This window comes from Vanessa cardui, chromosome 25, assembly GCF_905220365.1.
Source record: "Vanessa cardui chromosome 25, ilVanCard2.1, whole genome shotgun sequence".
Lineage (NCBI taxonomy): Eukaryota > Metazoa > Arthropoda > Insecta > Lepidoptera > Nymphalidae > Vanessa > Vanessa cardui.
Window position 1 is genome coordinate 551,318 of NC_061147.1, and position 15,047 is coordinate 566,364.

Here is a 15,047-nt window from a genome sequence, read left to right on the forward strand (position 1 = left end):
AATTGGATTCAAGACTTCAGTGGAGTGCCATTTATCATCTCCAACAGGAAGACTCAGCTCCGCAGCATACACGATTAGAAAAGTTAGACAACTAACTGATAATGATACCGCTTGTTTCATAGTAGTAGTGTTTCATAGTAATATGGCATATTACTTTGTGGTAAAGCTGCAGATATTTAATCTGTCTTTATTTTACTTATTTTTCTTTTTTGGGGTAAGGTTCCGTTTCTTCGTTCCTATAATATCCGTTTCTATAATAAAATTCCGTAGACATTTTTAACTTTGCCGTCTCGTAAATTCAAATCGTTTGTAAAAAATACATTGGTAAAAAAGGCATATTATTCGATACAAGATTTTGTAGATGAGCAAAAGCATGGGATTAATACCTGTTGACTTCCAGGCATTATAATTTACATACATTTATAGTGGTTTTTAACTAACATGACTGTATTTTTAAATATTGTAAAAAAGTAACTACTGAGTTTCTCGTTAGTTTTTTTTGGTAGAATCTATTTCCTGAACCGTTGGTAGCTTCACTCAATATAGTTGTTAAATGATTCAAAAGTGCTTGTAAAAGTTTACTTGAATAAAGTTTATTTTGATTAATTGATTGATTGAATAAGCTCCAAAGCGTAGAACCCTTTGCCAACTGTGGGATATTTAAGTGATGTTACTTTACAATTAAATACTTTAAATATTCCAAGTGGAACAAGTATGTGATTTATATGTATATATTTTTAAAAAATAGTATACAATTCGTACGCCTTTACAAAAATAAACATTAAGAAGTATGCTAGAATTGCCAATTTAATACCAATTTTGGATTTAATCGTAGTAATATAATTTACGAATTAACAAACAATGTAGCCCCTCCACGGACGCGGTGTTCTAAAGGCGCGGTTGCACGCTCGAGCGTGCAGTGGCTGGCTATACCCGGGACCGGCGCAGGCGCAAGTCAGTCGCAAGATGTCATTAGCTGAAGGCGCCTCCGACACAGAACACAGGCAGGAAGCTGAGAACTCTAAGAAGAAGACTGATAAGCCAAGAGGATCGGTATGGATTTTCTTATTTAGTGTATTATTTTTATTTAAGTTTAGTATTTTAATCGTGGAAAATGATTAGTAGAATTTTTCTTTACCTCTGTATTGTCTTGTAAGAAAATCTTCTAAATAAAATCAAAATATACTTTATTCAAGTACGCTTTTATAAGCAACTATTTAGTGAAGTGAAGCGCTACCACCGGTTCGGAAAGTAGATTCTATCGAGAAGAACCAGCAAGAAACTCAATAGTTACTCTTTTTCAACATTTTAAACTACAGTCATGTTAGTTAATTACATTTATGTATGTATGTAATTTATCCTGCCTGGAAGTAAACAAACATTAACTCCATACTTTTTTAGTGTTTACATAATCTTGTACTGAATAATATGCCTTCCTTGCCTTTGCAATTATTATCCTTGTTAAGGTATTAAACTTAATAAGTTTTAATTAATAAAGAAAATATTTATATACATATATAATATTACCAAGAAAAATGAATACACACAAATCGTATCCAGCTACTTATTGCCCTCAATATTGATACTGGGACAAATGTAAATTGGTAATGTTCATTTTGTCTTTTGTCATATGAATAACCGGGTATCTAACTTTGAAGCTTTACTAACTTAATCTTGTTAAATCTTCAGATATTGATTAACAGCTAAAGAGTCTCGTGATACGATATATTTGAAAAGAGGTTGAATATTAATAATTAAAAAGTGTTATCCGTATTACTAAATAATAATTACATGTAATAATTTTAGTGGACGTGGTAAGCTCGTCAGGAAAATTGAAGTTTACGTTCAATTGACAGTTTAAGTATTATGGATACTCCACATTACGCTGTGTAAAACATTAAAATACCATTGATAAATTATCTTTAGAAAAGAGTTTGTAAATGTAGAAACAACACAATATTTTATAATATATATATAAAAAAAAAACGTTATAAATGTAGTGACAAAATTATTGATAATAAAAATAAATAAACGATTTTAGGATTCTTAAAGTTATAACAGAAGCAGTGTCTGTGCGTACACTATCAACAGTAATATACATATGTATGTACGAACTTTTACTTTAAATTTTTTGATTATTATTAAATATAATAAAAGTCGTGTCGAAAATGATTTTGATTTATAAAACGCAACATCACAATAACCAGAGTTTTGTTATAGGTTCTAATGCATTTTAACATATGCCTCATTATATATTAACTTTTTGTTTTTTATTGAAACTATGAATGAAAGTCAACAATATTTTTTGGAACAGAGCAAGACTCATCATATTTTTTCCACTTTGAAATTATTTAAATAAGTGCGAATAAACATACAGACGAGGAAGAATTGTATTCAATTCAATTATCTTTCTAGTTATGGAAAATGATTTTTCCGAATGGTATCAAATTTAAATTCTATAGTAAACAGTTGTATCTCAAAGACAAACCCTCAGGGATATAACTGTTTACAAAGCGCTAGGGAGACCTTCAGAAAAGTGACAAAAACTGTACAAAATTTCTACGCATACGAATAAACGATGCGTAAAGTATTAACATCAATTTATACTGTTTAATTCAGAAAATGTACCAAGTTTTAGGCACTATTTTCACCATATATATTTTAAAGCGCACCTAAAACATTTATGACTGTTAATGGACGGATAATTATTGATATTAAATAATAAAAAATAAAATGAAAATTTTAATCATTGCACAATTTTGCCTGATCGTCGAATCGACCACTTTATTAATTAACAAGGCGCTTAGTCTGATGCTCAGAAGTTCAGGTTACCTAACATTAACAAATGGTGTTTTTTTTAAATGATTGTAATTTATATTGAATGATGACAATTTAAATTTGACGACCTCTGTGGTCGAGTAGTATGTACATCGGTTTTCATGGGTACGCCACTCTGAGATCCCGGGTTTGAATCCCGGCCAAACCGATGTAGAAAAAGTTAATTAGTTTTCTATGTTGTCTTGGGTCTGGGTGTTTGTGGTACCGAATCAAAAAATCAGAAGTAACGATACTTCTGACTTTCCTTAACACAAGTGCTTTAGCTTCTTACATTGGGATCAGAGTAATGTATGTGATGTTGTCCAATATTTTTTTATTTATTTAAAAAATATTTTGTACAATTTCATTTAAATCTAAAACTAGAATAATAGAAGTCCTGTTAAAAAACAATTTTGTAAATTATTCTTCCAACTAGATCAAAACATTGCCCACTTGGACTCATCAAATTTAACCATAGAAGCAATTAAAGATCTAATAAGTAAATTACTTCGACCACAATAACACCAAACATGGTGTTATGGTGCTCGGCGTGGGATTACGATGTCAATTGCTGTCAATTCCAATCGAATTAGTCTTGTCCGCCCACTGATTACAATTAAATAAACCCATTTGACTTGCTCGGGTAATTTTGGTTACTGTTTGTAACGTGGAACGTTGTCTGTATTTGCGAATCAAATAAAAAACTAGATCAGACAATGTCTTCTTAATTATTTGTTTATTATTTGATCACTGTAAAAATACAGACGGATTCTGGGAGGGACTTGGTCCTGCTGAAGATAGGTTAGGTTGGGTTAGCAAAGGGAACACTAAGAAAACATGTTAAGTATACTGTCATGTATCTGCTATACAGTTGAATTACAAACTAGTTGGATACAAGAAAGAACCTAACACCGGTTATTGTGAATTAATGCTTATTTGTTAAAGTTCGTGCGTCTGATCTTTTAGGCTACATCAATTTGCATTCCAAATACTAGAGATATGAGTGAAAAGAAAGTAAGCCTATGTTTGCAAAGTGTTTTAATAAATGGTCATTTTTTAAATTCCACGATATTTGCTATTAAGTGGACTACAGTTTGAATGAAATTAGGAAAGTCTCAAAAACAATGGATAGTATTTTAATTTATGTTGAGCTAATCTACTAAATAATTTTCATTCATGATATTTTGAGTTATTGGTATACAGATAAACAGGAATTTAATTTCTAAAAACTTTATTGTTTCGTATACAGCTATATACAAATAATTATTAATATCCAGATTTTAATAATCTTCTTTCTTTCACTTTTCGACATTATAACACTTGTTTGGTCAAGGAATGGTCATCAACATTATAAACCTACATGTATAGGAATTATGTTTAAAAAAATAATCATAGTTTGACAATAACATAGTCCCTCGATCAAAATACTTTTAACGGAAGCTGAAACAATGCTATAATTATAATCGGGAAGATGCTTCAGTCGTGGAGCCGGTGACCCGCGTCGATTCCCGGTCATTACTGTCTTCGAATATTTATCAGCCATTGTTTTCTAGCAACGTACTTTCGAATAATCGATTGATTTCATTTCGTTATCTTCCTCATAGTCTTAATAATCTTTACATATTTTTATTTAGTATCCAATGATGTTTTCTATTCGTTGTTTCACTACTACATCAAATTAATAAACAAACAGAGTTAATTTATAATACACTAGTTGAAACTGCGGCTTCAACCGTGCCAAATTTATAAATTACAAATTTCCAACCCCCATTTACCAACTTAGGTGTGGAGTTACGTAAAATCTGTTCTTTGCGAATGTTTGGACCCTAAAAGGAACCTACCTGCCAAATTTCAAATGTGTCATAGTTTCTGAGATTTCTAGATTAATCAGTATTTTTATATGTATACATGTATAATTGTGGTATATTGGAAGTACTTTGTCCAAATCTTACGGCGTAGCATCTTCTTGAAATTCTCACAAGTCATTAACTCCCCTAGATGTCAGACCCTTACATGTGGAAGGAGCAGATCCATACCTTGATGAAGGGCGGAGACAGCGAGTCCGACATCTCGGACTCCGAGCACTTCCTCACCAAGGGGGCCTTCCTCCTTACCCCCTCCCATGGCCTCAGCATGGAGAAAGCTTCAGCCATCTGCGAGAAAATGGAGTTCAAAGGTTGCTTCTCTCTCACGAAGACAGCTACCGGCATCCTGTTCAAGTTTTCAAGCGTCGATGACTATCAAATGGTTTTCAAGAAAGGTTTCCATAAAGTAACTGGATCCAGATTTTATAGAAAGGTAAGATGAAGTGATTTCATCTGCCCTTCATCTATGCTTGGCTGCTTCTTCTACTGCTTTTTCTAATTTGAAGTTCTTTTTTATTTCTGGGTAAGTTATCTTTTATGGCGTTATTCTCAGATCAGCAGCTAAATATTTTGTACTAGTTTAAATGAAAATTATAATTTTGAATAACTCTTGACAATCTTTCATGGAATAATCCTATTTTGCTTTTTAATTTGATAACGTTTGGCAGTTTGCTGATTTTCTTAGATTTAAGCCTTCAAAGTATGTAGACTATTTTAGTGAAATAAATAATTCAAAGAGTTACTTTACAAATTATACAATGGGTATAAATAATATTGTATAATTTCCAGATTGCCATACCATGCCGACCTCAGAAGACGTTCACGATCTACGTCTACGACATCCCCGATGAAGTGCCTGAAGAGGACGTACGTCACGCCCTCTACAAATACACCTCAGTGGTAGAGGTTGTCCGGTTGCATTTCACCGGATCACCCCGTGATGGAAATACTGGTACATAATAAAATGATCGGTTATGAGTTAAATTTGAGCTCTCCGAATAAATTTTGATAGATTATCATATACTCGGGCCAGCAAATCCAACTATATGCTAATACTCCTCTAAGTTATTGAATGATAATAGAGTTACTTTAATATTTCTTATTAAATTATAATTTTACATTCTTACATCTACTACACGATAACGCGATTTAAATTACTCACAGCGCCATCTAGTGAAAGAAAGATTATATCTTTGTGGACGTTTATGTAAGTACACCGATACCATTTTGATGATTTATAAGATCCACGAGTATCAAACAAGTCTTAAATTGAAAGGACTCATTCTAAAGGCAGCCTGACTATTAAATATTTCATAGAATAGCATTAACTCTATAATTCTGGCGACAATAAACACATTCAATGTATTTTAGGTACTTCTACTCCGAAACCTTTAGAAAAAACGCCACCTCGTGCGATTACCAGCATCGATGGTGAGCTGGTCAGCAGCATGGTGCCTAAGGAGGCTTCCAGCGTGATGCGTGTGACCTTGGCCAACATTGAGGAAGCCAACATTTTGCTGCAAAATGGTCTAGACTTCTATGGCGCTACGTACTTCCCGACAGAATTGGCGACACCTGCTCAAGCTGCTAAGCTGATCAAACCTAGCAGGTGAAATGACTCTTCCTTCTAGTAAATACAAGAAAATATTTTCATCAATATATTTAAATATTAACTTCAGAGACGTATCAGTTTCATAAACTAAGATTGCAAGAAAAGAAGGTAGTTATTCTACCGCCAAATAAAAGTACTCAGTATTGTTGTATTCCGGTTTGAAGGGTGAGTGAGCCAGTGTAACTACAGGCACAAGGGTCATAGCATCTTAGTTCTCAAGGTTGGTGGCGCTTTGACGATGTAAGGAATAGTTAATATTTCTTATAGCGTCATTATCTATGGATGGTGGTGACCGCTTACTATCAGGTGGCCCATATGCTCATTCGCCAACCTATTCCATAAAAAAAGAAAAGCACACTTTTATTAAATCAATTTATTAAGTTTTAATTATCAATAGAATTGTGTTTTAATATCAGACAAAATCGGTGCTTAGCATTCTACTCCACATATGGCGTGTCTGGGTTTAGATTCAATTTATTTAATCACTTGCCGTCTCTAATAACATCATCAAATTAATGTACCACCAATGTTTACCTGACTAACACACTTAGAAAAGCACTATCAGCAAATTCTTCACATGTTTGACACTTTTCAATATCTTCTTGATATTCACGTATTATATAGCGATATTAGTTATAATAGTAAGGTTCTAGCAACTTCTTCTAGTTAGCAAATAGTTACTTTAGCCAGCAATCACAATGCAACAATGTAGTCATAGAGCAGCACCCTAACAATCCACTAATTTCTCTGTTCACAGAGCATATGCTTCCAGGGTGACGGGTGGCACCATGTCGGCTCGGGTGAGAGACCTGCTACCAGTCTTCGACCAGCAGGGTTTTGCCAAATTTGCTCCACCAGCGTCTAGACTTGTTAAGCCACGTTCTAAGTGAAACTAAATATTGATAATGAGAAAATTTGTCAACTGCTACCAATTTTTTTAGAATTGATTTTCAGTCATGTGTGGCTAATTACAATAATGTCTTTGTGAAAAAAAAAATATGTCGAAATAATATTTAATTAAACAATTATTTTAATTAAGTAACCGATGAATAACTACTATTTATTTATATCATTGTTATTAATAAGTATAAATTAATTATCATTAATGTATAACTGGTAAATTTTGATGTGCCATAAGTGTTTTATTAATAAGATCTTTATTATATTTAATTATTTATGTACCGATTTGCATTTAAATATTGATATTTAATATAACTAATAATCTAGGGACCATTTTCATTTTATTAATGTTACATTTTTGTTACAAATAATCTTCATTAAATATAACGATAAAATTTAAAAAAGGTTGTTTTATTCCATGTTTAAACTTAATTTATTAGAAAATATACAGGGTTATTGGTAATTCGACGTATATCCGTTAGGAGGTGATAGGGGTGACTATTTGCCATAATTTTAACCCCCATATGCATGATTCAAAAGTGAACCATTTTTGAGTTATCAGGTTTTTAGTTTTTTTTTAAATTTGTCAAAAATGCAACTCCAAAAATTTATTCAAAAAAAAGTTTCAATTAAAATCTATTTTTTTCTTTTTTTTTATTAAATTTAGTATTAAAACGAATAAAAACTGGATATTTGTCAATATTTAAATAATAATTATCGGTCAAAATTTAAAAATGCGAGACGGAAAACGAATTTATTTCAATATTTTCTTATATTATGACATTCGTATTCGAACATGGACGAATTCGTACTAAAGGTCGCTCTTTAAAATTATCACAAAATTAACTAAAAATAATAACAAATGAAAAAATACTTACTTACTTAATAAACAGACATACTTAATACAAATTTAAAATAAAATTTAGAAACAGAAACAGTTCAATAGCTAAGTTATAAAAAATATATTTTGTAATATAGCCTAAATAAAGTATTAATAAGCGAATCCGAGAATCTCTCTATAACACAGCACACCACACACAACATGCTCTACAATGAATAATGCAGGATTCTATCCATTCTATTATCCTTAAGAAGAAGTTCACCCACTATTTTCCTCTTCATCAACTGGTTTCCCGTTTTTTTGTTGATCAATAATGATTAGAAAATAAAATGTTATATCATTTTTAATTATGAAAAAGTTGAAATTGATCAATGAGCAAAAATTAGTAATTTTAAACTTCAAGATTGGGATGCATACTTAAACCTAATATACCTACAAGGATCCCACAAGTGATTAAATCCTCTGTTTCACTAAGAATGTTGTTTTCTAATTTATATGAAAAATAATACAATTTTAATAAATAGGGAATTTTATTTTTATGTCATTTTGGGGTGGAGTTATGATTGGATTTCTTAATAGTCAGTTCTATGGTCAAGTTTGATATATATATATTATTAAAACAAATCATAATTTTCTGTTCATATAGTAGATTAATTACATCACAGGGAAGGGAAATACTTCGTTCTAATAAATTTACTAGTATAGACAAATAACTAAATATAATCAGGTCAACAACTAGGCAAAAATCCATAATCTTTGTAAATAACAACTTTTTCAATAATATAGGCATTGGAATAAAAATCACGATGATAATATAACATATGTATATTTATTAATTTTTTAAAAACTACAATATCACAGACAGTACATAATTAGCGCTTTGAGCGAGTAAATTTCCATGGAATTTCTTAAACTTATACACTTAAACATATATTAAATTAGGCTATGCTTATCTTTCCACTCTTAAATTTATCTTCGATTTCTTGCAAGCTTTTTCCTTTCGTTTCTGGCAAAATAAAGTATAGGATACCAGTACCAACAAGTGCTACAATACCGTAAAATAGGAAAGTGAGCACCTCTCCTAAATCGGACATCATTCCTGGAGCAGTTTTAACAACAATAAAGAACGAAACGAAGGTTGTCGCAGAACTAATTCCTGATCCCAGACCTCTTACTCTAGTCGGGAAAACTTCTCCACACATCATCCAGGGTAAAGGTACGAGTCCTATGGATATGGCACATATGTAACCCATCAGACATGACAGCGGGATCCACGTTAGATTCGTTGGTTTACCATCTGTCCAGTAGAGGAACATCGACAAGCCGACCATTGATATAGCAGTAAAAAGACCGCTGATTAAACACAAAGGTCTTCTGCCATATTTCTTACACGTGACACAGGCCACAACTGACATAACAGTTCTTAAAGAATCTATCGCCAACATGGCTACGTAATGGTCAATTCCTTTTCCAACAGCTTTTTCGATTATCTCTATTGAATAAAATGCTACAGCATTAACACCTGAAAATTGGCAGGTTACGAAGAAAACTATCATTATGAAAAGCGGCTTCATGAGTTCCGGTGACTTGAGACTGTTTATCTTCTCTCTTAGTGTTGGCGTTGGTTCTAAATCAGCGGCTTTACGTTTATCTATAATTGCCTTCAATTCAGCCCTGGCTTCATCGCCGTATCCTCTCAACCAGCTAAAAGCTTTCACTCCATCTTCTATCTGACCCTTTGATATTAACCACGTCGGACTTTCTGGGATTACACTTAGCAGAATAACTGATAGAATTGGAAAAATACAGCAAATAATTGCAGTCCATTGCCAATGCACCCATGTACCGATTAGGTGAGATACTAAAATACCTACAGCGATGGCTAAAGATATGGCTGCAAGAAATATTCCTCTTAATTGGGGACTGCATGTCTCACTGATGAAAACAGGGCCGAGAGGTCCAATCAGGCCAACGCACATTCCAGTGAAGAATCTTCCGAGGAGGATGAGGGCAAGATTATTAGCACAGGCGATTAGGATCCAGCCGAGAAGGAACGGGGCGCAGACCATGTAGTGGGCATTACGTCTGCCGAATTTCTCCATGAGCCAACCGCAGATCAGACAGCCAGGGGCCATTGGTAGTGCTGCCATTGCCGCTGAAACATAAATGAATATTATCTTATTATATTATTTCGCAGATCTTCTCTATTTCTTTTGCTTAGTGGAAGCCCATATAACAATAATTCAAATTGTTGGTACACAGGACAGTTTCGCCAGGACACAAGCGACAGTACCTTAGGGTGATTTCATAAAGTATCATTTTGTATAGGTGGGTCATGGTGACAAATTAACATTGTGGCTCATTGTTATGAGCAATATGGCAATGTGGCCTATCTATATGACATAAAAAAATCCCGAAATAAACTATTGAAAATTTTCTCTCTTTTATTATATTAATAATAATCTTAATCAAATATTAGTAAGAATACGAGATGCTTTTTAAAACATATGGGTACACGGACTGTATTTTTTTTCTTCCACTGGTGACTGGAGAATTAATTCATTATCGCCTTAGTATCAAAATTATGATTCAACGGGGAAATGTTGCTGGCATTCTTGCCAGCGTTCGATTTACTCATGATTAGCACAGCTGCTCTCTAAAAAACTATTACAATACAGTCATTTACTTAAGTTTTCTATGTGAATAATTATTGAGTAAATATATTCAAACGAACTACTAAAGATAAAAATACGCAATAAATGAGAGTTGTTTAAATATTTGACACATTAAGGTTACAATGAACGTCGACAATTACATTATCGCCGAATGAGAAAATTATAATCCGGATTACATTTATAAATAGCACACATTACAGAACGATGCCAAAATATTTTATAGCATTTGTAAATTACTTGTTCGTGCTAGCTTCCACACTAAAATAATTCACGCCATACTTTCGAACTAAACTGAACATTCTCTTGGGATTCACGACCTATGAATCCGTATCAAGTTACTGGTCTGTTAAAGAATGTCGATCTATTATAAGTTGAAAAGACAACATTCTTATGATCGTAATACTTATGCTACGATTCATAGATTATATGTTATGGGTATAATGGAATAGAAATTTATATTTGTCATAAAACATTGGTTGCGCTTTTATTTTCAAAATAATTATGATAACAATATATTTGTAAAACTAGATCCTGACGTTGAAAAATGGATTGTATCATAAGGGTCAAAACCATTTGTCCGTTGTACATACATACATATTGGAAAACCTTAGGATTTCTATAAATATAAGAAATATTTTAACAAAAAGTCAGTGGATAGCTCCTAAGCTACTGTTGGGCGAAGACAGTAAAAAAGCTTATAGAATATTGTATCTTATTGTAGTGCAATTTTAAGAGTATGTATATTTTCGTTCTACACCTATATTTTCTACTAAGACTATAGGTGGAAAGTAACTCTGTTTGTTCAAATATCTGTTGCTCATTTATAACCAAATCACTGAATCTGATAAACCATGGTACAAAGCAAGAACTCCACAGAAAACATAGGCTTTATTCCTAACTCCTACAACTTGACGACTAAATATAAATGAAGTATTTGAACACGCTAGTACTTGTCCTAGTCTGATAAGCGACCTCCAGTTTAGATCTAAAGTTTAATCAACTGGGTTATCTCAGCCGTTTTTTACTAATTAACTATTAATTTAATTTGATGTTTATTTCTAAAATGTAACATACATTTAAGAAATATGTAAGAAGTATGTATGTCAATGCTGATGTTTTTGTTTTTTAAAATTTTCTGTTACAGTTGCCTTGACAACGTTACTGGTTTGAAGCGGTTTTCTGATAAAATAAATAATAATAACAGCGTGATTCCACTGCTGGACAGAGGCCTCCTCTCCTTTTTGAGGAGAAGGATATGCAGCCGGGCATGGATTTAGAAAAACAAAAACGTCTTAAGAGTTTCGTTTAGTGGGGAAACGCGACTTATCTTAGGACTTTCTTAGGTTAGATCAGGATACGGAGCAAGTGAGGTTATCAGGGGTCGAGACGAGATGTATATTCCATGTCAGAGCAAAGTTCTCCAAACATACACTGCGGCCAAAAGCTCAAAGTTCCGACATAAGGATAGGCTTACCGATCCATGAAGCAGTGCTTTCATCACAAGGTATGGAGCTGCCTGATTCCTTGAGCTGAGGCAGTAGGATAGCTGAGTACCCAGACGTAAGGCCAGCTGTGAAGGTCATGAGAATCGCCGCCGTGGACGCCAGGGTCTGGAATGATAGAAGCAAAGTTTTAACGGAGATATTTATCGGTTATTTATTTTTTGTGTTGTGATGATTATGATGTGTTGGATGTGTGTCTGTGTGTGTGTTAAAACTTGTAAATTTAAACCTAAGTTTCATTTATAAAGAAATAACTTATGTTACTGACATGATGATAATAAAGACTCCAGCGCAGATATCAGCGGCGGGTCACGACAGAAGAAGCATAATTTAATTCTTGATAGTATTATGTATTCAGCGATTACTCGCTATCAATAAAGGTTTATTAGGAATTATATTTGCAAATATAAAAATAAAAATAAAAAATTTTTTTTAGATTCGATCAATATCAAAGTTATAGTTTCTTAGTGACGAGGTCTAGTAAGCCCTGTACCGGTATTATGATAGTTTACATACGATGCGGTCATACGAGGTCTTAAGCACACAGAGTGCTTAAGACCTCGTATGACCAGGATCAGGAATGAAAAATAAAAAATGATGCATCAGCCAACGTGTTAAAGATGAATGGTATCCATTTATGTAGGAAAATAAAAATCAATATGATGTATCTGTTTCTAGAAAATTTTAAGTATCGTTTGCATGTAACTTCGAGACATTATAAGCTGTGGTAATAATGCTATTGGGGTTTATCTATCAAGATATTCTGAGTAGCATCCCGGGGTCGAGCCTCGGAATGCCCATAACGCCGTCTGTTAATTTTTTTCGGTCATGTTTTTGCCGTCCCCTGGAATTATGACAATGAAGGAATAGTACACATCTGTTGCTCATACACATATGTGCATAGTAATGTGTCTGTATGATTTAGGTTTTTATTTACAACTTTACTTTAAAATTAGTATCTTTGATTTTATAAATACAATACCTGATTCCATGCTGGTGAGAATCTTGCGACGGTCTTCGAATCGGCTAGTAATGCATCTTCCTTCAAATCACCTAAGCTAAGTCCCGAATTGGAGTTCTTAATGTTTTGTATGTATGTCTTTTCGTTTTCACGTTGCCGTATTGCGTTATCAGCGTACTTCATTGCTACTTCTTTGTTAACTGCTGCGTTCATTTGCTTTTGCATATTATCTTCTGGATCTGGTTCTGGTGTTTCTGGCGGTTCCTCTGTTCTTGGATTTGTTTCTTTGTCATCGACTATCACGTCTGCTTCATTTTCATTCCTGTCTTCCCCCATGCTTATCTGTAATGAAAGAACATTCGTTTCTTTATCTCAATACACTCTGAAATTGTTAATGCGATATGCTCTCGTGCATATCTGTTGTTGTATATCTATAAGCTACATTTGTGCAAAAAACGCTATAAAAAGTAACTTGTACCTGTAATAATGATAAGACCATGAAATTATTGGTAAAACGAATCAAGATATCAAAAAACCGTATTTATTTCGATAGAGAATCTTTTTAGTATTAATATGCCATGAAAAGTGTAAATCAATCATATGTTAGTTAACGGCATATTAGTAATACCGCGGCAGATAGGAATATTATAAAAGTAGAAGAGTTTGTTTATGCCTTTGTACTTTATCTCAGCTTATCTCAGGATCTAGCCGTCGTATTGTTCGTGACTATTTTTGCTTCGGATAGTCTATTATTATCGAGGTTATACACAATATGACCTACAGGGGCGGAGCTGAAACATTAACTTGTATGTAACCGGCCGGAGTACGTCAGGAGTAGTATTTATTTGATTTATTCGACGTTGTTATTGTATACTAACTACCAGCCTAGATAAACGCGCTACTCCTTTCCCCCACGTGTAGTGGGGGGAAGAGTGTTTAGGTGGGACTCGTTGGTGCCCTGAATACCCACTAAAAACAAGCGATACCCTATCCGTCTTTTCAGCGGCCGCCACAGTATCGCTTCAAAGTCAAACGTTCGCCTGTGTAGACTAAGACTCTATATAAAATATTTATGTATCAATAAATGATACACTTATAATGAATTACTCATTTTTACTCATGCGCTATTGCTGAATACCGTATGAAAATCCGTTCAGTACCTTCGTTTTCTGCGTTCAAACAAACATTAATTATAAAAATAACTTAGATATCTATGAAAAATACAGATTTACGATTTAAATAGTTAATAGGCAAATTTAAACAATTCAATAAAAAATCCTTAAAGTTATATTTATATAATATATAATATGCGGCTATAATAATATGCACTAGAATCAATACGGCGCGGCGGTATTAGCACGTAATAACGCATTAATTAGAAGTAGTTCACCTTCGTTTCGTAACACTTTCACAACGCTCTGCGTTTCCGTAGAAACCGAATAAATCGTTAACGAACGACGCAAGTTCAAGGTTCAATCGTATATTTATCGATTGGAATTACATTGTCAATATAATATGCTTTACATCAATGATATTCTAATAAACAGATATGTACCCATACTAAACAACAGAAAAAAGTGTGCCGCGCCGGGGACCGTTAATTTTAAATTTCGTTACAAGAAAAACGGATAGCTTGATAAAAACAATAAGTAAAAGGGATAACTAGATGTTTTAATTACGCAAAACGTATTACTACATAATTATGATGTATTATAACGTATTACTGGCATAAATTCTTAAATATATATGCAAATATGAACTAAAACTAGTTACTGTATAAATCTTGACCGCGTGGAATGGTTTTTTCTACAAAATGAATGAAACGACTCTAATTAATTCATTTTGTAGAAGTAGTATAATATACTGAAATTTTG

At 33.2% G+C, this 15,047-nt stretch overlaps 2 protein-coding genes across 5 annotated transcripts in view; one reads left to right on the forward strand and one right to left on the reverse strand.

The window, feature by feature from the left end:
* Positions 1–915: 915 nt before the first annotated feature.
* LOC124540585 lies at positions 916–7,280 on the forward strand. 2 transcript variants are annotated; one of them, XM_047118271.1, is made up of 5 exons: positions 916–1,053; positions 4,816–5,115; positions 5,472–5,634; positions 6,054–6,291; positions 7,052–7,280. In XM_047118271.1, exons 1-5 carry the CDS (start codon positions 967–969, stop codon positions 7,182–7,184), a joined length of 921 nt encoding a protein of 306 aa, XP_046974227.1. In that variant the 5' UTR covers positions 916–966; the 3' UTR covers positions 7,185–7,280. The 2 variants fall into 2 exon arrangements, with proteins under 2 accessions (XP_046974227.1, XP_046974228.1); XM_047118272.1 differs by having other exon boundaries at positions 7,067–7,280.
* Positions 7,281–8,842: 1,562 nt separating this feature from the next.
* The window catches only part of LOC124540429 (facilitated trehalose transporter Tret1-2 homolog), a 64,112-nt gene continuing 57,907 nt past the window's right edge, over positions 8,843–15,047 (reverse strand). For all 3 annotated transcript variants that reach the window (XM_047117983.1, XM_047117982.1, XM_047117980.1), the window contains exons 2-4: positions 13,195–13,515; positions 12,185–12,320; positions 8,843–10,190 (exon numbers count right to left, since the gene is read on the reverse strand). In XM_047117983.1, coding sequence (XP_046973939.1) covers positions 8,974–10,190; positions 12,185–12,320; positions 13,195–13,509 — 1,668 coding nt within the window. In that variant the 5' untranslated portion in view covers positions 13,510–13,515 and the 3' untranslated portion in view covers positions 8,843–8,973. The remainder of the gene's footprint in view (positions 10,191–12,184; positions 12,321–13,194; positions 13,516–15,047) is intronic.

Coding starts and splice junctions, on each gene's coding strand:
- LOC124540585 (XM_047118271.1), top strand. CDS start 967: ATGTCATTAGCTGAAGGCGCCTCCGACACAGAACACAGGCAGGAAGCT. Junction 5,116..5,471: donor GATCCAGATTTTATAGAAAG/GTAAGATGAAGT, acceptor TATAATTTCCAG/ATTGCCATACCATGCCGACC. Junction 5,635..6,053: donor ACCCCGTGATGGAAATACTG/GTACATAATAAA, acceptor AATGTATTTTAG/GTACTTCTACTCCGAAACCT.